The sequence below is a fragment of the Ruditapes philippinarum genome, unplaced genomic scaffold (assembly GCF_026571515.1).
Source record: "Ruditapes philippinarum isolate M1 unplaced genomic scaffold, ASM2657151v2 ctg4228_1_1_1_1, whole genome shotgun sequence".
Taxonomy (NCBI): Eukaryota; Metazoa; Mollusca; class Bivalvia; order Venerida; family Veneridae; genus Ruditapes; species Ruditapes philippinarum.
In genome coordinates, this window is record NW_026863670.1 from 47295 (window position 1) to 72882 (window position 25588).

Genomic DNA, 25588 nt, shown 5'->3' on the forward strand with positions numbered 1-25588 from the left:
AACACATTTTGTTTTGTCAATAAAAGCAATAAAGAAGTAGCATGAATGTCTTACTGTGACAATAAATCTGCTTTCCTTAATAGTATCTGTCATATTTTATGGTTTAGGTCAAAATATCCGTCCCGAGGGTACCCCTCCCATTGGGCGGTAACGAGGCTTGTCGATACAACTATTGGATCAACATCTTCGCACAACCTTCAAACCAAGACCAGTTGAAACCCGAACATTCCCGAATATACTAATATTACAATTCTTTCTTACCTGTGACAGTTCGTGATCAACAGATGTAAGATTTTCACCTATTTTAAAATCTTTTAAAAGTAAAGTTATGCCAATCCGTCACAGTACGCCAACGTATTTGTACACTGGATCACAAATGACACAGGTTCTACGTATACATGCTAGGCTTCTAAATCATCATATTTTCATTCGTAATGTAGTCTAATCACCCTTTTGTCATTGTGAAAACCTGAAAACAATTATCATTATCTTCTCAAATTTCACTTTTACAGTTGCCACCGTATTTACCTTCTTACAAAAGTGCGTAAAATCATTCAAAATATCTTTCTCCATACTCTCCTGTTTGGGGAAGCTTCTCTTTCTCAACCTGCTAATGCGGAGATTTTTCTAGCAGTCCAAAAATATTTGGAAAGTGAGAGGTTTGCTTCACAACTTAATATCGCATAGTAGATTCTACGCTTTAACTAAAACATTAGTACACACTTTCAATAATTTATAGTTAATTACTGTCTATATTCTGACATTTACGTATATTATGAATTACTAAATTTATGTTTGTTCAAGACTATTTTATTATCAACATTCACACATGATTTTTTTCATTGTTTGTTATCACACATGAAACTTTGTTTATGGTATTGCATATTTTCCATCATCGACCAATAACTTTAAATGTCCTTTTTATTTGCAAATAAAATGTTGAAATCATTGATGCAACTATTTCACATGTAAGGTTCATTACTTTATGCAATCACTGTATGCTACCTGTTCAAACTATCCGAATGATCCACATTTCAGTTATTTCCTCTTTTCTATTTTGCTGAAAGATGTTTCCTTGTATTTCTTTCCATCTTAATTTACGTTATTTCTCTTAAGTTCCTTAAAACAAAATGATACAGTCGTGTATTCTCATTCTTTTGTTGGTTCTGCTCAAATTCCAGGAGCTGAGGCTGAAAAATCGCTATATAACCTGTGTTTGTGAGACGTTTTAATGTCTAAATACTAGCTGGTACTTTGATTGTCCCAATTAGAAGTTATAAAAAACTTATCAGGAAAAATAAAAGTTTTATTTATACCTATCAGAAGGTACAAAGTTCTAATTAGACAATATTAGGCTTAAAAAATAAAAACGATTTGAACAAATTTATATGAACATTAAGATTATGCCCCCTTAACAATTTTAAAAAAGGATGTCAGTAAAATAGAGATTTTAGATCATGTGACCACGAACATGCACAGAGGACATGTTGCGTGCGACCACATACACGAATCACAGGAATCCTCTTCTCATACTAGAAAGGGACAAAGAGTTGTCCACCCTTTATTTAAAGGGTAGATGTGAAAATTTAAAGCGATTCCTTATCAATAAGTAGGCTAATTTTCACAGTCATGTTTAGAATCGGTTTATATACAAGTAATGCAAACCAAGCGGGGTATCAGTCTACGTCCTTTTAAGTCCGAAATTAAAATTTTGAAAAGATCATATATAAGTTCTTGGACATTTAATAGTTTAACGTTTTTATTTTCTACTTTCCTTTCTATGTATTGAGCAAAATTATTCAAATCTTGCACTGTTTCAAACACGTTTAATGGGAGATCTATGGTGGCTGATTTGTCCCTTCGTGTTTTCCCCCGCGACCCGCCAAGCGAAAAGTCGAGGGTTAACAAGTTGAAATGTCACGGGCGCGGAGCGAAAAAACGCTTATAAGTGTGGGGGGGGGGGCTTATTTGCGTGTTTTCTACCTTCATGTTTATGTAACTGTAGCATATGCCTTGAAACTGACACTTGTTATGTTTTTTTCTCAAGATAGAAAAGTTTTCAATGCCAAAAGTACATGAAGAAGCATGTTTTAATGACACAAAGTAAACGTATTTTCAAATCCGTCGGAGTCCAACAATTCAATGTCATATTTAATTTTCCTTAAAACATATCGAATGACCCTACGTCTTTGAACTCAACAGTGAGTGACATACGTACATGCGGAAATTTGGCATAGCGAATCTTGTTTGTACTATGAGTGCGTGTCAATAAAAGCTTTTTCGGTGCACCTTCCGCATTAATATTTTTTCTGTCATCTGAATATTTTTTACAAATGAGACTCGCCATGACAAAACCAACATAGTGCGTGGAACCAGACCAACCTGTGCATCTGCGCAGTCTGATCAGCTATAACGTCTTTTAAACTTTGAATGCGTTATAATTCGTTGAATACTTGTTACAAAATAAAAATATTTCTGTCCTTTATATCGCTAGTTTTAGGGTGTTTTGAAAACTACTTTTTGATGTTATGATTATAGGGAAGATATTGAATGTCAGCAATGTATTTCCTGATCTGCGTTCAATACAAAAAGGACACAGAATCCAGTTTTTTTCTTAGCTGGCCGTACAGCAAAGAATGAATCAAAACTGATAAAAAAGATCTAAGTTTGTTTAAACAGGACTATTATTACTTGTACTTGTTTAATACTGCCGGATTCTATCATGACAAACATGCCTAGTAAACGATGGTATTAATTTGAACTGATAACAAATAAATCACAACCTCAAACTGAGATCTACAATCCAAATGTTTTGTAGTTATTCAACGCAAGCAACTTTTATTTCATTTATTGAAAGAGTCAAAATTTGGAAATATGTCTGAAAACTTCTGTAAATAGTTGCACTTTTATTGAAATTCTATAGTGAAGTATAACATATTATAATAACAAATAAGTTACTGTAACATATATATATATATATATATATATATATATATATATATATATATATATATATATATATATATATATATATATATATATATATATACAAAAAATGAAAACAAGTGCCGGAAAAAAGTCACATATAAAAAAAAAAAAAACACAGTCCATGAGTTAACTTATTATATTATTTGCCAACCGGTTTCTCTTATGATCATCAGGGCAAATCATTTGCCCTGATGATCATAAGAGAAACCGGTTGGCAAATAATTAAATAAGTTAACTCATGGACTGTGTTTTTTTGTTTTTATATATATATATATATATATATATATATATATATATATATATATATATATATATATATATATATATATATATATATATATATTTAATATAAGAGTATTTAAACAATCAAGCAAATGCTAAAGTATGTAGAAGAATATCATTGATTGAATGTGTCGAAATAACTAACACGTGCCAACTTCAAACTTCGTGTACATTAAATACATTCATGATTGACATAAAAAAGAGATTTTTTTGCAATCGAATCGTAGCCCTAATGAGTTTTCATTTTCATAAATAATACAATAATTCGTTGTCACAGTATATAAATAATGCTTTTTCAAAAAATACGGACACAAGAATATAGTGATTTAAAATATACACCACTGTACTTAAATAGTTTTTATTTGTTTGGGTCGTAAGACCAAACAAATAATGGTAGCGAAATTTCAGAGCCTAATGCTGTTAATTGCAAATGCCTAAAATAGTCCACTTTTTTGAGGCGGTTACTTCCCTTTATATGTACACTAACGCCGAAAATATCAGGGAAGATCAATGCGTAAAGATTGTCAAATAACAGGCGCATTAATTTTCAGGCAAAGTAGTCCCCGAATGGTCGAAGATTTCAAATATTGTTTCATTCTTTATAGATATACATGCTTACAGTAAGCCCCATGATTATTTACACCTGTGTTTAGCGTCGAAATAATAAGTTACAAACCCTAATTTAGAATAACATGGTTTTCTTCAGACCGTAATTTAGAATAACATGGTTTTCTTCAGACCGTAAACATATTATTTATTTGTGTATATTTTGGAAATAAATGTTTTTTAAATATTTACACAAATTATCTGTCAATTTTTTTTATTTAGAATAACCATATAATGGATTAAATACTAAAATATTGATGCCACGAATTTGAATATATGTTGGGATAAATTGAATTTTTATATGCAAGGCTTGAAATAAAATTGTGATTATTTCTCCTCCCGGTGCCTACCCACAACAGTCACTGCTTCTCATTAATAAAAATTGTACAAAAAGAACATATGTTTCTCATACAATCATTTTTTTTTTACAATCTGGGAAGAATATTGAATAAGTCTTTGAAATGTCTATTTATATATAACAAAATCTATACCCTACCCAAGCTGGTGCAGGAGGGGATGCAAAAATGAGCCGTGTCACGACAAAACCATTATAATGGGTTTTCGGCCAGCATGGATCCACACCAGCCTGCGCATCCGCGCAAACTAATCAGGATACATGCTGTTCGCTTACCAACTCTGTAACAAGTGGAGGAACTGACAGCGAACAGCATGGATCCTGATCAGATGGCGCGGATGCGCAGGCTGGTCTGGATCCATGTTGATCGCAAACGCACTATGTTGTTGGTTTTGTCATGACGCGGCTTAAATACTTTCAATGTTGCCTGAAATGTTACACGTAAGTTATAATGTTATACAGCTGTTACTTCCCATAAGGCGCATTATACCCCAGCGTTTATTGGTATTTCTCAAGAGCCTTATATACTTACTTCATAGAACTCAAGTCCAAATATATAATGATTTACTTGTCTCTGAGGCATAATAGGACTTTAAATAATCCCATGATCTACAATTTTAGGTATGTATGAATAACTTTATGCTTCTCTCGGGATTGATTATCTTAATAGTGTTGTTATTAATATATTTTCAAAGATTTAACAGTTTTATACATGCTATGTCTCATAGCATTTGTATGCATTATTAACTCCATCATTAATTTAATTGGATTCAATGAGTTCGAGAATTCAACCAAACTTTGCAAACTTTCTTGAATCCTTACTGGTAAGGTCCGGTTACACAGAGCTTGCGGCTGCGATGCCATCGAGTTGCGATCGTAAAAAGGCAACAATGGCAACAAAGTTGCAAATGTCGCCGAGAGGTTTCAATGGAAGCGCCGACAAGTTGCAAGACAAAATCCATCGCCGCCAGTCTTTATAACATGCTCAAGAACCTGGCTGCGATTATTGAGTGGCAACACGTTCGCAACTGCATTGCAGACTGTTCCTGACTGTACAGATATCAATGCGGCGATAGTTTTTAACGAGATATTCGCCGACTTTTCGCCGATAAGACGGCGACTTAACGCCGTAGATGCGGTGAATTCTTTGCGAACTTGCTGCAACTTATCAGCTATCAGTCGACACTGACAGAACACAGTTCTGAGCATGCGCAGACCAATCCTTCTGCATTCAGTAGCTCCGTCTCTATTTATCTATTTTTACAGGTTCATTTTACCTCGATTCCTTCAGCAGTTTACATCGAAATGGTTCGAAAAGGTGGCAAAGCAACGGAAAAAACACCTACAGATCCTGAAATGCGAGAGACAGTTGGCTTAACCACTGAAGAACGTCTTGTAAAACGTCCTAGTCATGACGAGCCTGGTGATTCAGACAAAGATAGTGTCAAGTCTGTTGGAGAAACCCAATGCCGAAAACATGATGATGTAGATGTTGCCACCCCCACATCTAGCAGTTTAATGACTGATTTCTACATTTTACAACATAATATCGCCGATAAGTCGCTGATCTGAAGGAAACGACAGATCGCCTATCATTCGCTGCCTAGTCGCAGAACATCTATATCTTATCGCTGACCAATCGCCGTCTCTGCGCCGAATTATTGCTGACGAATCGCAGAGCAATCACAGACTAGTTGCAGAACGTATGGTCGACCGCTCGGCGATTAAATTTGTATGTGCATACATTTGTTTCAACTGAAACGTCAGTCGTCAAAAATTCAGTCGCAATGAAGTCGCATCGCAGTCCCCTGTGTAACCGTAGCTACTATACTACCTATGACCCAAGACATTCTACGATGTCAATCATGGTGCCAATTTGCTTGATACTGCTAAATAGGTTGAGCATTTCATCATAACAGGTAAAGATACCAAATTATATTTCACTTACGTTCTTAGGTAGTAAAGTTTCCATCAAGTTATTTGTATGATTTGGCTGGGGGTTATTGATTCTACACTTTACTTTTTAAAATAAATATTATTTGAACATATTGGTATGCCTTTCATTTTTTTTTCAAAAGAGATCATTACTACGGTGCTTAACGGATATAAGACAGACTGTTCCATTTTGTCGGTGGCTTTTTGTTATGATAGACCGCTTGTTGGCGGAAGATTCATTCTGCTTTTGAACCTTTTTGGCATATTCTATCATGACAGTATGTGGCCGATGGCGGTGCATACATGAAACATATACTTAGATTCGTATCGGTATTTCTTTTAAGAATTTCGCCAAACCTTAAATAAATAGTTAACACTGAATTTATCATCTTGTTTTTGTGTTGGGGTACTATACAGTTTCAATCGCTTTACTCAGAAAAAAAACCACACCCTCCCATCCTCCCTATACACATATGATATTTGCTGTCGAAAGTTTATTGTAATTTTCAGGGAGCTTTTCATCGTGGCAGGAAACAGAATTCTTGTCTTTGAAGAGGTTAAAACTAATAAAGACATTGTTGAGCATCAGCTTCCGTTAACGGCGCAGACGTTGATATGACATGTAGTGAAGTTCATTTTTCATTTATATGGAACATAAATCTGCAATTAATATGACTTTAAGCATGATTTACATTTCCCTAAATTATAAGTATCAAATACTTGAATTTGCGTAAGACATATTCTATCATAACAGCATGTGGCCGGTGTCGTGACATACATGAAACATATACTTAAATTCGTATCTATATTCTTTTTCTACCAACCATTGACAAAATTTAGCCAAGCCTTAAATAGATAGTTAAAATAATTTTTTCTTCTTGTTTTTGTGTTGGAATAAATTCCAATATTTTATTGTCTTATTTTTGTTCCGCTTTACCGGCACACGAGGTTTTACTGTATCATACAAGCGAGTTATCAACGTTTAAGGTATAGACAAAATTTTACTTATGTATCAAAAAGTCAAGCTACTCAATCTTCTTATAACTTAATGGTGATATATAACTTATGTGTGTCAAATTATTTTCAAATTGTCCGTTCATTCTACTACAGTACTTTATCAAAATACATGTATATATATACACACGTATATGTGTTTACATTTTTTTATTATCTTTATGTATTTCATCATAAAATTTGAATGAAAATAGTTTTAAATTTTACTGAAACATCTCTTAATATATTTAAGGTTAAAATATGTTGATATAAATTATGGATCTTCTGTACCTTGATAATGTTATCATTGATAAGATAATTGTGTGAGTTAGTGTGATAGAAAATGTGACTTCACAGTCATAGGATCGGAAACTTATCAAATTTCAAAATGATTTTGTTTTTAATAAACATTAAACATAAAGTCACAAGACATTGTTTTATTGAAAGCAGAAGTTGGATTAAAGATCTTATAATATTGTTTGAAAGTTCGTTAAGATCAAGTTGTTTTTTTCTATAAGTTATACGTTAATTTAATTTTGTTGTTCGTTTGTTTGTTTTATTGTAACATACATTTTGTTCTATGTTTGTGGTTCCTTTGGAATTCATATTCAAAAGAAATGGATAAGTCTGTTTTAAAGAGAAATATATTATTCTTGTTTGGAGTTTTAGTTTTTGCTCTTCTTATCTCTCTCGGGCGGATAGCCGAATATTTAACATCCGAATATATTTACTGTACTCACAATTATAATGCAAACGAGTCTTGCGCAGAGTGTATAAACAAAAGGCCTCAAACTCCCATTCCGGGTAAAATACCACAACACATTCATCAAATCTTTTTCTATGAAACAAGTAGTCAACTACCAGATAAACTTGTAAAAGCTAAAAATAGTTGGATACAGTACCATCCGAACTACACGTACACTTTATGGAACAAAACATCTATAAATAGCCTTTTAGAGAGAGAGTATCCGTTCCTAAGGAAACTTTACGACAGTTATGGGCACTGGGTCAGACGAGCTGACGTTGCACGTTATCTCGTGCTCTACCATTATGGAGGTTGGTATGTGGACATGGACGTTGCTTGCCGTCGAAGGTGAGTAGGTTTGATCCATTATTTTATATTGCATGTTTATAATAAAAAGTCTAACAGTTCAAACTTGAAATATAGTCTATGATAAGTGTTTACTTTAATCCAATTACGTAATCATTTTACATTATATGTTTTAAAATAGTGTTCTAGACGGAAACATTGTTCAATCGAATGTATTATTTAATTCATGTGAATCACGTAAACATTTTCTTTTATATAATTGATCCATGTTTTTGTCCGTTTGCTAGATGTTATGTTTAGAATTTCTAATGATTTAGCCATATAATACGTCTAGTGTGCTCATTTATCTTGGCATGTATCACACATAATTATTAATATGAGTTTTTTTATTTAATAGATTGTATGTAAAATTAATTAGATTGTTAATATCTTTTAAGAAACTAAATACCGGTATGTACTTAATTGATGGTGATTTGTCATAGTAAAACAGAAATTTAAGATAGTAATTACTGTTACTTATTAACTTGATTGAATGCGCAATAAAATATTATATACTACATAATTGTTTGGCTTGGTTTGAAAACCACATTGACTTTTAAGCTGTTGTGGTAGATAGGGTCTCACAGATTATGTTTACAAGTCACCTTAATTATAAAAATATCAACTTTCCAGAGGAATGTCATGCCCTATCTTTCATATGACACCAACAATACTAAAGATTTAATTATCTATATTATACATATGGTAATTGTCTGTGAGGAAAAGTACTTGTTTCACCACCGAGTTTAAATGAATATACTATCCTTCAAGAGGCTGATGGAATAGCTTTTGTAACTCAAAACTCATGTTCGTTAAAAAACAAAATGTCAGGGAAATCGACATGCACCTCGCAACTCAAGATGTCTCCTTCTTATTTTATTTATATATAGATATACATATGATTAACGTACACTTACTGGTCATCAATATATGTAAAATTTAATAGGTTTATAATTTTATCTTACAGTGTGAGAACTTTAGAACAAGAGGCACAGGAACTCAATAAAACTGCAATACTCAGGGTAACCGAGCCAGTTGGATTTTCAAACGATTTTATTGGGATTACTAAACGTCATCCATTTTTATTTTCCGTCCTGACGTCACTCCACAAGTCCAACAGATGGTTTATTTTTCCATACGCCAATACCATGTTTTCTACAGGTAAGAGCGTTAACGCTTTCTTCTTTATCTTATATGTCAAAGGCAAATATAAAACTCAAACAAACTTAACTATTGTCTTCAGGTTTGTGTTTCATGTATGTTAAAGATTGAAATTGAAATTTGAGAATTCTCGAAATGTAACTTTGGTGTCATGTTGTCTTGTAGAAGTGTAATTTTCATTCATAAGAAAGGTGTTGTTTATTATCATTTAAATGTTTTCCGTTAATTTATTTTAAGTCTGGTTAAATCGGTGATTATGATTATTTAAGTTTGAACTTATCATCACTGAGTTTTGACGTGGTGTGAACTTTTTTTTGGGGTGGGGGGGGGGGGGGTTGGGATTTTATAAATCATTTGTATGCTGTGCAAAACTTTAGATAATTCGCTCGCTCCGTTTTTTCACCGTAAAATAATGTTAATTGTTCAAAGTAAGCCCACCAAAATACATGTTTTTATCTATCACCTGTTCCAATGGTCCATTTGGTTATATTTTGTGTTTTAAGGGTTTTAGTCTTAGTGGGGCTCGAAACTGACAGAATACACCGTACTTTCACGAAGTTGAAATTGGTGAACTAACAACACAAGTTCTCAAAATAAGATGTTATTTAGTGAGTACATAAAGGTCTTTATCAACGTTTTAATGATCTTTTTTTACAGGACCAACGTTCCTATGGGGCCGGTACCTAAACTACCGGGATCAGAATCAATTGTACATCATTAATAACTCGTCTTACAGCAACTACCTCGTTTTAATGCACAATTCATCATGGCATAGTTGGGACGGCATTATTGTATGGTACCTGTTTCGAGACACGCGCATGTTCATTGTCTTGATGACGTCATTAGCGGTCTTATTATGTGTGACGCTGTTTTTGTGTAAATATAGAGGTGTTTGCTCACTGAGAAACAAAACATATAAATATATTAGATCTAGAAAACGTTCAGTTTAAGTAAGGACTATAAGCTATATGTTATATATAGCAAAACATCGATTTTCATCACATTTTGTTTTGTCAAAAAAAAGAAGCTTTAGTAAATTAAAGTAAATATCTTACTGTTATGTTCAAAAAATATGCGTTGCTCCTTGTGGCAGCGTTATATACGAGGATTGATCAAAATGTTCTTGGCCCAATGTACTTCCGGTAGTCAGAAAAACTAATGATCTTAATTTACAATATAACCGCCCTCTACATCAATGTACTTTGCTCACCTGTGCTCCAACTTGTTTAACCATTCAAATAAAACTCTCTATTTTAGTCCTCAAGGAAATTACTGACCGCTTCCATGACACCTTCTTTGCTTCCAAAACGTCTACCACAAAGCTTGGTTTTAGTTTCGGAATCAGGTAGAAGTCGGAGGGGCCAATACCGGAGAAAATGGGGGATGGGGAAGAATTTCAAAGCCGCAGACACTTGCAGCAGCAATCGCAATTTGGGATGTGTGAGCTGGCGCATAGTCGTACATGAGCAGAACGCGTTGAGTCAGTTTGCCCCTCCTTTTAATAAATGCGCGATGTTTTGACGCAGACGTCTCAGTTTCTCTGCATATTGCGTATCGTTTATGGTACGGCTTTGCTCAAGATTGTCAATCATGATTATCCCCTGACTATCCCAAAAATTGAAGCCATCATCTTCCCTGCTGATGGCACCCTCTTGACTTTCTTCGGAGGGGTTGAGCCAGGGTGCTTCAACTGCATGCTTTGTTACTTTTTATTCTGGAGCGAAGGTATGGGCCAATGTTTCACCCCGAACTACGATCCGGTAGATAAAATCAGGTTCATCCTCGTAGCGAGACAAAATATATCTTGAAATGTTAAGCCTGGTCCGTTTTTGGTCGTAAGTCAACTGTCTCGGACTTATCTAGCGGAAACCTTTGACATGCCATAGACTTCAGTCAGAATTGCCTTAACTGAACCAAAGCTTATACGCACTCCCCTAGCAATGCTTCGCAGGTCTCGCCTTCTGTTGCACATAACAGGATCGTGCACAGCTCCGGCAATTTCATCGTTGGTGGCATCTTTTGACTGCTCATCATCTCCTATGCTCTACCTGTCTCCCTTAAAATCAGCAGCCCATTTTTCACAATGCTATAGGGAGGGGACTCCTTTCAAAGTGTATCCATGAAGTCTTTATGGATTTCCTTTCAGGACATCCCTTTCTTACAGTGTTACTTAATGACAACCCTTTGGTCTAAATGACGCACCCATCTACAGATCACAGTGTGTTTTATGTTATATAATCTGTGTAAAACCGCGTGTTACTCGGCCAGTAATTTTCAATAAGATATCGGTATCGACGTATCGTGTGTAAATTTCACTGTAGTTGCTAGAAGTATATTGGGCCGAGAACATTTTTATCATACATCGTATGTAGCATGCCACTTTATTCGCAGTAACCGCTAAATGTCGCACCATATTGCCGCTAAATATCGCAACCGCCACTATTTTGCCAATAAATGTCGCAAAATTGCTTTATCTACTTGCAACTCTCCGAGGAGCACAAAAATCTGGCCAGGGACGTGGGATTATTTCATGTGAAGAAGTTATCAATTTAGCTTGCGAGACGACGGTGGTTCAGCTCAAGTTCCCGTTATTGCACATGGAAAATCTCTATAGTGCTGTTTGACTTTACTGTGTTTGTATGACGTTTTTATATCTAAATTCTAATTAGTACGTTGCATGTCCTATTTAGAAGTTATAAAAACTTATAAGGAGAAATAAAAGTTTTATTTGCTTTTTGTATGAAAAGCTAATTAGAAGGTGCAAAGTTCAAACTGGGTTTTTATTTCATTTGTAGTCTTTTGAAGCTCCTCCTACTTAAGCTTTTATTTCTCAACTCCTAATAATATTCTTATTTCTCTTTTTATAAATTAACATCAAGAGTTACCAAGTTGTTATTATGTTAATTTCTCCTTATTACGAGTAAAATGCAATTTTAATTGTAACTGGTAGCAACAAGTTAATATAAGTATCTTTTATTTCTCCTTTTTAGGAAAATCAAAGTCCTAATTTGTTTTAATAGCTCTTAAGTAAAAGTGAAAAGACCTAACTAAGCTTTAAAAACTCAGGAGTTAAACAGTTTTTTTAAGAACATAAGGATTATGTACCCTAATCAACTTTGAAAAATGTTGTCATTAAAGGAGAGATTTTCGACTATGCAACCACATACATGCATCGAGGACATGTTGTAAGGAAAGCGACCGTGTGGCCACATACATGCATCATGGGAATACCCTTCTCATACGAGAAAGGGACAAAGTGTTCACCCTTTTCTTGAATAAAGGGCAAATGTTAATACATGTATATAGCGTTTCCCTATTGATAAGGAAGCTAATTTTCACAGTCATGTTTAGAATTGGTTTATATACAACACCAATAATGAAAACCAAGCGGGAAGTGAGTTTACTTCATTTTAAGTCCGCAATGAAATTTTGAAAAGATCATATAAAATCTTCATGTAATTTCTTTAGTTTGACGTTTTTCTACTCTTCGTTTTATGTATATAGCAAAATTATTCAAATTTTGCATAACACCAGCGTTTCAAAAGGTATAATACAAATAAAACAATAAATAAAATATAATGCTTGATCATTGGCTCAATATATCAGCAAATATCTCAGTGTTAAGCGGTTATATATATAATCAAAGGGCTGCAAGCTCTGTGGTATTTTCTGATCTTTGCAATCTAAATCGTACTGTGTATATGTATGTGTTTTCCTGTATAAGTTTATTTTTATGTACTATAATTCATCTTGCAGGGCACCACAGTTTGATACATACGGAATTTTGCATAACTAGAGTTACATCAAAAAAATCATTTATGTTTATTTTTTATGATAGCCACACTTTATCCTTGCATATCGTGGCTATTTCCTTAACAAAGACACTAAAAAAAGAATAAAAAAAATGTTGACTCGACTGGGATTTGAACTCCAGACCTCTCACACACTAAACGAGCGCGTTACCCCTGCACCACGGAGAAGTTTTAAAAGAGTCCGAATAAAATCAAGTGATTCTAAATTTAGAATTTCCATTGCATTTCGGGTTTTCAAATCAGCACAGGCTGAATAAAATCAATTCATTCTAAATTTAGAATTTCCATTGCATTTCGGGTTAGGGAATTTCGAGGTATTTTGTTCAGGGTAAACCTGTTGTTTAAAATTGAACTAAATGATTTAGCAAAAATCTTCTCGCCCAAACAGTCCAACATGTAGAAACTATTTATTCAACAGATTTATTTGTGTAGTATTCGGTAATCGACATAGCTAAAAATAGCATTTTCATTGATTAACATCATATTCATCCGCGTAATTTGTGAGTGTGCATTTATTGACAATTCTATAAGCCAACGCTACTTTCAAAGTTTGAATGTGTAGTAATTTGTTGGACACTTGTAACAAAAAGTGTTCTTTCTTTTAAATTGCTGGTTTTTAGTGAGAACTAATTTGCGTTGTTAGGTCTGTTAGGAAATTTTGTGTTAGACCGTGGATGTTAGCTATGTATATACTGATCTGCGATCAGAAAATACAAAATTGACACAGAATCTAGTTTATCTCAGCTGGTCGTACAGCAAAGTATCTAAACTGAAAAACAGGTCTATTATTAGTTGTATTTGTTTAATACCGCCGGATTCTATGTTGGTAACCATTTCATGACTAAAATGCCTAGTAAACTATGATGTTAATTTGAACACATATCTTCAAAATGAGATCTACAATGTAAAAGCTTAATAGTCATAAACTGTTGTTTTTCAACGCAAGAAACTCTTATTTCCTTTGCAATGTTCCATTACAAACTGTTAAAATTTTATGCCTCGGAAACTTAGTCCACTTTTTTCCTTCTCGTAATTTATTAAGAAATAAACCATTCGGAACACCTCACCTCTTACAAATACCTATGTAGCTGTTCAAAATTTGACCGAAATAGTCGAAATATGGAAATAGAACTGAAAGCTTCATTACATAGTTGCACTTTTATTGAAATTCAATAGTGAAGTATAACATATTATAATAACAAATCAATTACTGTGACATATAGAAATATAAATTAAATATAAAAATATCTAAACAATCAAGCAAACGCTGAAGTATGTAGAAGAATATCATTGATTAAATGTGTCGAAATAATTAACACTTGCCAACTTCAATACTTCATGTACATTTAAAACATTCATTGTTTTTATATTAAAAGGAAATTTATTGCAATCGAATCGTATCCCGAATGAGTTATCAAATTTTAAAACAAAGAGTATTGCCTAGTTTAGTGTAAAAAACACGATGGCTTTTGGAAATAAGTTCGCTCCAATATTTTCGTACGTTTAAAACTACGCTTTTAATTGTATTCTTCTATTCTGAAATATTGAACCATTTTCATAAACATAATGTAATAATTTGTTGTCAAAGTATTTAAAAAAGCTCTTTCAAATATATGGACACAAGAAAACAGTGATTTAAAATATACACCAGTGTACGTAAATAGTTTTTGTTAATATAATTATTCAAACTTCACCGACAAGACGTATAAAACAATGGGGGGAAAACCTGTCAGTAGGGAAGCCTAAATGCTCATTATTTTCATTATTTTGCATTATGTTATATCGGTGATACGTAATGCCAAGTAAAACACATATTTTAAAAATGTCATTTTTCGTCTTGTACTATTGAAAACGAGGAATGTCGAGTTTTATCATGCAAACGTTGAATTGAACAGAGACCGTTTACATTACATTATCACAGTTTTGGCACAGATGAATCATGAAATTATTTAAAACGCAAATTATATCTGATAGATAGGCTACATATACCAACTCAACAAGTAGTTACATACAATGGTGTGAAAAAAGCCAATGATCGTAAATATTCGACAATATTTTCGTTACTTTCCGTGTCCCAATATTATCAATTAAGCGTCTATGTGATAAGAAGCCTGTGATCAATCAACACGTGAGTGACGACGTTACAACTATACAAGGTACTAAAGGACGGTATATCTTTATATATATTAAAAAATCATAAACAATATCTTCTTAAAGAAAATAGTAATGCGCATTCTGACACAGTCTCGTAAAAACTTAATTGCACAAACATTTCAATAAATAACTGCATACATATACAATGTAATCAACTATGCATACATCTAATCTACTATACCCTTTTCATAGTTCATTATTATTATGTTTCCATAAACAAACAAGTTCACATAAAAAGCTATCGTGCAGAATTTATGTCCAAATCTCCTAGGAAAGTCATTTCTCTTTTCTTTTTGTCCTTTCGTCGTGATCTCGAGGTCAAAGGTCGGATATTGTTTATTTCTTCACCAGCCCTCTTCTCTAGTTCTTCAACAACACCTTTCACCTGCAAAATAACAACAGCATATTTCTCAGCATATATTTCTTATAAAACAGTCTAATTTCAAAGAATATTTAATCATTTACATAGAAGACAAAATGTATTTCAAGATTCTCTATGTTGTAATTGAGGTTATATACCACACTTAAGTACAATAATATATACGTATATTATTATGTTTATAAAAAAAATCAAATATCGAAGAATATGTAAAATATGTACAGCAAAATTTGTACATATTATATGAAGTTATTAAAATATATGCGTTCATTTCTTATTGAAAAAATTTACTTAGATTTTATAGAAAATAAATTTTTATTACCTCCCTTTATTTACATGAAATGTTAAATTCGGTAATATCTTTTTAGGAACTTACAAAATTGACAAATCTTAATTTGAGCATTATATTTATGATATAAAACCATAAAAAATTGTGTTACAGGATCTTTAATTGTTTTATGGAATTGCAAAACTTTGGTATTACGACTAATTAATTCATGCTTTCCAGTCCAGTGTATCAGATGATAGTATTCTAATAAACCAATACTGTAGTGAAATTTATAAAATATAATTTTCACTGTAGCCGAATTATATCTGAATTTGGATGAAAAGAATATCTTAACTGAATGGAATAACAGGCAAAATAAATGCCTTTATACGTAAACTTTTCTTCTTTCTGAAAAGAATGTCGATGTCATCATACATCATGTTAAAAATGTAACAAAATGAGAATTTAACAGAACCATAATTCAAAATTGATGATGTGACGTCATGATGTGATGCCGTCAAAAAATGAGAATGTGCGACGTTAAAATACTTAACATCGCTTTAAATCATGACATAAAAAGAAAATTTATGTGTTTTACATATAAGATTGATATATATTTCATTTGTGAACACCAGCTATTATATTTTCACTCGTGAAATATTGCATCTGGTGTTTACTCGGTGAAATATATTTCAATCTTACATGCAAAACAAACAAATCTACTCTTTATAAAAAATAATATAAAAAGACTATTTATACATGTAAAGCTCATGAAAAGACATGAAAAGTAAGCTGAAACTCATGTTTAGGGAAAAAATTATAATGCAAGTTTTTTCACATAATGTTTTATCACATTCTAAAATTAACCAAAGATCAAAGAAATTCTACAACAAAGTTTTCATTCTGCATTTATGTCTACATAAAAGCTGTAACGAATGTCTTTAAACCAATTTGCACAATACAAATACAGATTTGTTTTCCATTCTATGTAATTTTAAAATTACTTACCCATACAAAGAATGTAGCACATCCAGCACTAACTAGACGAACCTGGTCGATACTGTAGTCACGGAGAAAGTCTTTAGCTCCCATGGCAACCTCCAGTGGGCACTTCTCTATCTTAAACTCCACAATCAACCTCTTAAGGGACTCTTTGCCTGTTTTCCCAAGCACTATCTGTATATTCTTCCATTCCTTAAATGACATACAGATGTTCAATGTAAACATAGGCAATTTCAATTCCTAAAATAATAATATCCGAATATGTAATATCCGAAATGATATTAAACATTATCAAATTTGAAAAACTATAACCTATTAAGCACTTATTATAGCGCTTTTAGCACATAACATTATACAATGTTCTTGCGTTATTTTAAGGGGACACACGTAGGTTCTCTTGTATCTCTGTTATCATGTCCCTATTCGCAATTACCTATAAAACATTTTTTTTTCTGTTTACATATATTTCATTGTTTACATAATAATACTTCATTGATTACACTATTGTTTACATATGTTTTATTGTTCACAAATATTTCATTTCGTACACATATTCTAATGTTTACGTATATTTCATTGATAATATTTACTCCGTTGTTTACATAAATTGCACTGTTTACATATGTTTTATTGTTTACATATATTTCATTGTCTTACCTTGGTTTCATCCTCCCAGTGACCAAGGAGAAGCAATGTTGACATCATCACTGTGTGGACTATTTTAGGTGGACTACTGTATCCTCGAATTTCAGCTATCGTAGACTGGTCCAAGTCTAATATCGCGTGCAATAGCCGCTGGAGCTTTTTCAATCTATAAATAGATATTTCAAATCTTTTTTTTTACATAAATTTATATTTAGATATCAAATAACATCAGAGCTTTTTTGGGATAGCATGAAAATCACTGTGGTAAGTGCATTATAAAAATGCAACTTCTTCATATTATGCTTTGCCTTTTAATATGTTTCCTAACTTTGTCCAAAGCTAAATGTACATGTAATTAGATTTTCCAAGCAATGCACGCATTTGCGATTATATGCCGTATCAGTGAAAAATCATTTGTTTAAAATTAAACTTAAGAAATTAAGTGTTTCCGTAATTACATAAAATAAAATTAGTTTGTAATCATACCTTTGGAGTAGATTCCTTGCTATTGTAACCTCTCTTTCAAGTTTGTCCTCCACGCCAGCGGCCTTGACCTTCTTTAATGCGGCTTTAATCTTTTTTGAGTCTTTGTCCCGAATTCCTATTAGTAACTCTGTAAGTACAGACAAAAAATAATAAATAGAAGTTTGACAATTTTTAGATAGCAAATGTACAATCATGTTAAAAGTATTATTATGTTAAAATAAATAAGAAGCTAAAATAAATGACATACTCGTATACATGTTTTATCAGCATGTCCCTAACTTTAGAAACTCCAAGTGTATTGGTTACATTGAGGTTTAGGTTAGTAAAATTAAATACTAAAATATTCAAATAAAGTTGGTATAGACTTCATTTCGGGATATGGAACAACCAAATTTCTTTACGATATATAGCATCATTACAGGTTGCCACTTCAATCAATTCTATTGTAAAAATCGTTTGGAAAAAGGCGCTCCGTAGCCGGACAGTTAGAGTCGGTGATTTCAACTCATTGGCTGTCACCGCTGTGGAAGTCAGGGAGAAATGTGGATTTGCTCATTTAGAAAACTATCTATCAATTTTACGAAAGATCGTTGATCTATTCCTATGCCCTTGCGTGTCTTAAATAATGCACGGATGAAATATGGGCTCATCGCAAACTAGTACCTTATTGTCGGAAAGTGTCACGACATTTTCCGTGTTGTTGTGTATTACCAATCTACCTCTTTCCCAAAACAAAATCTGATGTTTTTTCTTTTTACTTACTTGCGTATCTTAAATATGGACTAAAGTAAATAATTAAATAGATGTCTTTCTCTGTAAATTATTATCAGGATAATAATATAATTTTTATAACTTGTAGTTCACATGTGTATCAACAATGCACGGCACTATTGACGTTTATAACTTTCGTAATTATAATTAAAGAACTCATTTTATTGTAATTATGTTAAACAATAACTATTCTTACATTCAAAAGTTATTATCTTAATGTGTTAAAATGGGCGAATAATATTTCACATTCAACAAAAAAAAATACACGTAGTTCAAAGGATACAACGGATTGGTTGAACACGAGCAAATCGTGCAGTATATATAGTAGGGGAGTTGAATCAATATTAAGTGATACTTTGGCAATGTAAAATACATTTATTCTTCTAATTATATATTGATCTTACCAATGTGCATTGTAAGGAAACCTACTGAAATATAATTTTATATCTTACTACATTTGTAAAATAGGTTTGCCTAATCGATTCACAAAGTTGAAGTAGCATAATGTAATTACATAGTTTACTTAAATGTGGAAAAATGAGCCTAATTAGCGTCAAAAGCTAGAAAAAATTCTTTCAAAAGATTTCAGTTGTAAGTCAGTTATTGGAAGATACTTCCGAAGGATCTGCTTATTAAAACAGCTTATATAGTTAATGATACTGGGTTTTTTACAAAGATTTTCTTATTTGTACAAAATTTGTCCAATACCACGATTTTCTTTGAGCCTGCATACTAATGACAGCAGTGTGTTCCCATGCGACCAGTGCAGACCAAGATCTACCGGCTCATTAGTGGTGACTGTTCGTGGTCTGCACTGTACGTATTTAAGTAATATAAATTATTTTGCAAATTTTCCCCAAAATAATGAATGATTTTATCAAGATTTCAAGATGGGCATGTCCGTTTATAAAATTTAGCAAGTAATGAGTTATCTAACTTTTTCATAAAATGTTGTGAATTTTTTTTTACGTCCTTTGTTCATAAATTTTTTTTATTCCAAAATTATGTTCGAATAAAAAAAAAATTCCGAACTTATGTCTTTCATTCGGTTAAATTATCTCGAAAAAACTTGACATAAGCAAGGAAATTCAAATTAAGTGCATATTTTATTTTGATAAGAAAAAAAGGAAATTTGTATTTTTCAAACATTTATGCAATATTGAAATTGCAAAGGAGATGTAATTTTAACCTGGTGTCGAACATCAATGTGATTAGCTGTTATCAAAAACGAATCCCCGACTATTTACACTATCTGTGTATACCCACATATCTATAAAAGCATACCAACTTTAAACTCCGGGTCGAGTTTAATCTAAAATATAGTATATACGTAACAGTTTACTTCGTTATCCACGTTTTATTTGATTTTGGAATGTAATGTAAATTTTTGATAAGCTATAATAAACCCCAAGTACTTCAAAAACAAACTGAATTTCAGGAGAACCACTTTAAATACTAGCTACGTGTAACCGATTCAAGAACGGTTGCGTAAAGGCTTTTGTTTATAAATTAAAACTCCAAAGAATCTGGATCAAAATAAAGAAAATGTGACGTTTACTTGCTTTGAGACTCGCTCAAATGATGCATGCTTAATTCATTATGTGTACATGAATGGGATTCGAACCTAGTACGAAATTTTTCGTTAAATAAGCTCCAATTAGTTCCAGCAACTTAACAAAATTAAAATTCATGCATGAATCATGAAAAAGGAAACATACTTAGAAAAATAAACAAATTATAAACCATTTTGCACAATTAAAACTATCAGTTATAATTCTGGGGAAACAGAGCAAACAGATGATTTGCGCAATAGCTTCAGGTCCACACCTTCATCAAATGCTTGACAATTACAACAAAATTAGATTTAAGACCCTACGTGGAGTCCCTTTATATTATATATCCACAAGATCAAACCGTTGTGCACCATTGATAAAAGCAGATATGTTCCGATTGCCATAAGATACCAAATCTTCTACTATACTGACTGGCTGCAAGTTCGAAAGAAACAAAAGAAAATTAAATCAATTAAGTAGCATTTACCTTTCTTAATCTTCAATAATTGCAGCATTTCTTCTGCGTATTTGATGTCCGGTTGAATTGACGGTAGTTTTAATGTTTTCATTTCTTTAATGACAGCATTTAATTCTTCCGGGCTATTTTCCTCTATCGCCATGCGAACGCGCCGACGTAGAACATCCGTGAAGTTGTCTGAAAACGGAAATGTGTTTATTTGAGGCATAATAGAAATTCAAATCATTAAAAAGATAACTTTCTTACGTTTTGCTTTGCTTTCTTTTTATTCATTTATTTATTTATTTATTTATTTATCTCCTTTTTTTAAGACTACTACATCTGATCGAAAATAAGTTTTTTACGACAATTGACGGAAAATATACTTTAATCCTACGACTCTTGAAATAGCCCGACAACACAAATTCTGAGACCGTCCTGATTAGATGATTATAATTGTTAATAGATACGAATAATGTTCTGTTAACTAGATCCAAATATGGAAAAATTAAGAAGTTTAAGTGATCTGTTTCACAAGAAAATATTCTGCTCAATAATCTATTGAAATATTTGGTCACATTTTAGTTACATTCTCCATTGACGGTATTTTGGCACAGCAGCATTTCTACCAGAATTGCATAAATATAATATCAGATTTTGACATAAATTTACTCACAATTATGCCATAATTATACATCAGTGATCAAGATCGCTCGATTAACTCTCGAAATAGTTCTACTTCTTAATTCATAATCAAGAATATCCGAGTGAAAATAGTATATGTCATACATTTTGAGCTGCATTTTATATAATAATCTTTCATTTGCTTTTTTTTTGGCAAAATATACAAATTTTCGACATGTTTCTACATAAAATAAATTCGACCAATAGTCCCATTTTACAAGTTGTCCGATTCTATCAAATATCGGATTCGACTAACTGGCATATTCGATGAGAAGTCTTTCGACGAAATGTCACAGACGCGAAATATTTTAGCACATTAATTTGAAAATTATTGATGAAGAAATGAACACCTTTCAGTGGAATTCTATTAATAAAAATGAAATGAAACGAATAAAAAATTGTTTAAAATTCTTACCCATTTATCTAGTTAAATTGGTTATAAGAACTAGAAGAACCGTTCTTTCACAGTTTTAAATCTTAATCCCTCACAAAAGCAAAATGATAAGAGCTTAGGTTTAAATCAGACTTTTGCATCTGTTCTCTTTAAAGACCGTGTATTTGTACAAAGGTATCTATAATCCGGCAGGATTATCTCTTAAATTGGTAAAAATTTATCGCTATTATAGATTACCACCAACTTCGTAAATATGAACGCTGTTAGTTTGATAGCAATTGATACATCAAGAAGCGAAGCAATTAGGAAGAACTTTATTACCTCCCTTTAATAAAGTGTCATCAAACTTAATGCATACGTCCTTCATAGAACTTAGGAAAACTAATATTCAGGACGTGTCTTTTGATTTACATCAAGGGATCATCAATTTTGAAATATTTTACAAAAGTTAATCACACAAATTTTGTATCAGTAAAAATTTCTAATGAAAAAAGGTAGAAACAGGTTAGGACGTATTTAGCTTACGACGTATACCGCTTACGACATAAACAGCTTACGACATAGACAGCTTACGACATTAACAGCTTACGACATTAACAGCTTACGACATAAACAGCTTACGACATAAACAACTTGCGACGAATACAGCTTACGACATAAACAGCTTACGACGTAAACAGCTTACAACATAAACAGCTTACGACATAAACAACTAACAACTTATACAACTTACGACGTATACAACTTACGACGTATACAGCTTACAATGTATACAGCTTACGACGTATAAAACTAACGACGTATACAGCTTACGACTTATACAGCTTACGACGTATACAGCTTACAACGTATACAACTTATGACGTATACAGCTTACGACGTCTACAACTAACAACTTATACAACTTACGACTTATACAGCTTACGACTTATACAGCTTACAACGTATACAGCTTACGACGTATACAGCTTACGACGTATACAGCTTACGACATAAACAACTAACAACTTATACAACTTACGACTTATAACAGCTTACGACTTATACAGCTTACAACGTATACAGCTTACGACGTATACAACTTAAGACGTATACAGCTTACGACTTATACAGCTTACGACGTATACAGCTTACAACGTATACAGCTTACGACTTATACAACTTACAACGTATACAGCTTACGACGTATACAGCTTACGACTTATACAGCTTACGACATATACAACTTACAACGTATACAGCTTACAACGTATAGAGCTAACGACTTATACAACTTACGACGTATACAGCTTACAACGTATAGAGCTTACGACTTATACAGCTTACGACGTATATAGCTTACGACTTTTACAACTTACGACGTATACAGCTTACAACGTATAGAGCTTACGACTTATACAACTTACGACATATACAGCTTACGACGTATACAACTTACGACGTATACAGCTTACGACGTATACAGCTAACGACTTATACAACTTACAACGTATACAGCTTACGACGTTTACAGCTTACGACTTATACAACTTACGATGTATACAGCTTACGACGTATACAGCTTACAACCTATGCAGCTTACGAAGTATACAGCTTACGACTTATACAACTTACAACGTATACAGCTTACGACGTATACAGCTTACGACTTATACAGCTTACGACGTATACAGCTTACAACGTATACAACTTACGACGTATACAGCTTACGACGTATACAGCTTACGACTTATACAGCTTACGACTTATACAACTTACGACGTATACAACTTACGACGTATACAGCTTACGACGCATACAACCTACACGTAAAGTTTAATCGTTGAACTGTGCAAACAGAGTAACATAACACCGTATTTAATTTTTGTATGTAGACACCGTTTATTACATAAGATTCCCATATTAACTTCTACATGTAAAAAAATAACTACATGTACCGTAGGTAAAACATGAAAACCTTGTTTCAATATATTAAATCACGACAAGCCACAACTATATTTATAACAACTTATATACTATTTTAAAACAACATTATGCCATGGAATTGAAAATGAGGGCTTATCTAATTTATAACTAGCTAGATATACTAATGAAAGATATAAAAAAGTAAAACAGGTTTACGGTAGTATTAGGTAATCGATAGTTGAAACTAAAACAAGAAAGAATTATATATGGATGCTGTCGGTAAGTGCGACATACATGATCCGATACATATATGATATAAATTTATTTTCCAGATACTAAAATGTTCTAGTACAAAAAATATTACCATTCATCATATAAATTGTCACACTATATTTTCACAGAAATATTTCATTAGAATATCCGATTGATACATTTCTATTGTTTTCATAAATGTTTGAAAAAAAAATCATGGAAATTATGCCCATTATATACCAATCCACTTTAAATGTTCTTTAATGCATGATTTGGAATTTCTTTTGTAATAATTTGATTATTTGATAAAATTTTTCAACTTTTATCTCTTATCTAAATGTTTTTTTTACCAATTATAAAATGTTCAAATGCTAGTAGTTGAGTATTATGTGACTGACCTGATAGCAAGCAACAAATATAGCAAAATGAAAGTAATGAATAAATAAAAACGTTCTTAAAGCCAGATGCCTCCAGATTACTCCATTTCAATAAAATCAAACTTGAGAAAAATGTACTAAGATATAAGGAAAAGTAAAAGATTCAAGTATAATATTCTACATAATATGTGCGATTAATGAGTGTTTTTTTGTTCTCAGTTACTAACGCAGTAAAGGCTATTTATGCATATTTTGACCACTATTTGGTTATTTACGTGGTTTATAAGTGGCATTGCTAATGCTTCCTTTTAGTTAATTCACAATATTACACATTAATATACATTTTCAAACTTTTCAAAAAAATAAGCATGAATCTGGAGGCGTACTGCTTTAAACAAAACAAACAAGAAAAAATAACAAGTGCCAGCTACTAGTAGGCCATGACTATAGCTTGAAAAGGAACAAACGTCAAAGTAAAAAAGAAAATAGCCAAGAAAAAAGAAGTATTTCCTAATGATCTGGAAAGCAAAAACAACAAAACAATAACAACAAAACAAGACAACAAGAAATAACAAGAAGCTTTAGCTGCTAATAAGTCAAGGTCATAGCTCGAGCAAGGTTAGTTTAATCTACCTGACTCTGATTCTGCATTAGGTTCCTCAGCATCCTCTTTCTCTTTTTCCGTTATTTCCTCAGATTCTTCATCTATAGAATGATGTCAGTGGAATATTACAATAAACGGAATTAGCTTAGGTCCCTGATAATCAGTCTGTGCTATGTGCATTTTTGAATGATACGAATAAAGATTGTTTAAACACCCTGAATACCTTAGCAAAAATCCACCTTTAAATTACTTTCCGCGTACTTTTGAATTTACAATAAAAAGTAAAAACGTTTATTTTAAAACTTAGTCGGTTATAACTGGGAAAAAAGGCCAATATAAAACAATACCTGTGCTTCCAAACGATTTTGCTTCTTGTTCTATCGTTGGGTCCGATTTGACTCTTTTCTTTGGTTTACGGTAGTCTATGACGTAATC

The 25588-nt window shown here is 32.5% G+C and overlaps 2 protein-coding genes across 2 annotated transcripts; one reads left to right on the forward strand and one right to left on the reverse strand.

Annotated features, from left to right (window-relative positions):
• The first annotated feature begins 7504 nt into the window (after nt 1–7504).
• Nucleotides 7505–10474, forward strand: LOC132722925 (uncharacterized). The gene is made up of 3 exons (XM_060707548.1): nt 7505–8252; nt 9217–9410; nt 10068–10474. The coding sequence occupies exons 1-3, from the start codon at nt 7777–7779 to the stop codon at nt 10358–10360; spliced, it is 963 nt and encodes a 320-aa protein (XP_060563531.1). The 5' UTR covers nt 7505–7776; the 3' UTR covers nt 10361–10474.
• A 3897-nt stretch (nt 10475–14371) lies between these two features.
• On the reverse strand, nt 14372–25582 carry LOC132722930 (uncharacterized). The gene is made up of 7 exons (XM_060707554.1): nt 25501–25582; nt 25183–25254; nt 20968–21135; nt 18157–18283; nt 17683–17836; nt 17032–17217; nt 14372–15761 (listed from the first exon to the last, which is right to left on the reverse strand). Exons 3-7 carry the CDS (start codon nt 21098–21100, stop codon nt 15615–15617), a joined length of 747 nt encoding a protein of 248 aa, XP_060563537.1. The 5' UTR covers nt 21101–21135; nt 25183–25254; nt 25501–25582; the 3' UTR covers nt 14372–15614.
• Nucleotides 25583–25588: the final 6 nt, after the last annotated feature.

What these genes read in the sequence shown, in the direction of transcription:
- LOC132722930 (XM_060707554.1), bottom strand. Translation starts at nt 21,100, where the DNA reads ATGGCGATAGAGGAAAATAGCCCGGAAGAATTAAATGCTGTCATTAAA. An exon ending in ACTGGGAGGATGAAACCAAG is followed by an intron (nt 17,218 to 17,682) that starts GTAAGACAATGA and finishes ATGTCATTTAAG; the next exon opens with GAATGGAAGAATATACAGAT. An exon ending in GTGCTACATTCTTTGTATGG is followed by an intron (nt 15,762 to 17,031) that starts GTAAGTAATTTT and finishes GTTATTTTGCAG; the next exon opens with GTGAAAGGTGTTGTTGAAGA.
- LOC132722925 (XM_060707548.1), top strand. Translation starts at nt 7,777, where the DNA reads ATGGATAAGTCTGTTTTAAAGAGAAATATATTATTCTTGTTTGGAGTT. An exon ending in GACGTTGCTTGCCGTCGAAG is followed by an intron (nt 8,253 to 9,216) that starts GTGAGTAGGTTT and finishes TTTATCTTACAG; the next exon opens with TGTGAGAACTTTAGAACAAG. An exon ending in CAATACCATGTTTTCTACAG is followed by an intron (nt 9,411 to 10,067) that starts GTAAGAGCGTTA and finishes CTTTTTTTACAG; the next exon opens with GACCAACGTTCCTATGGGGC.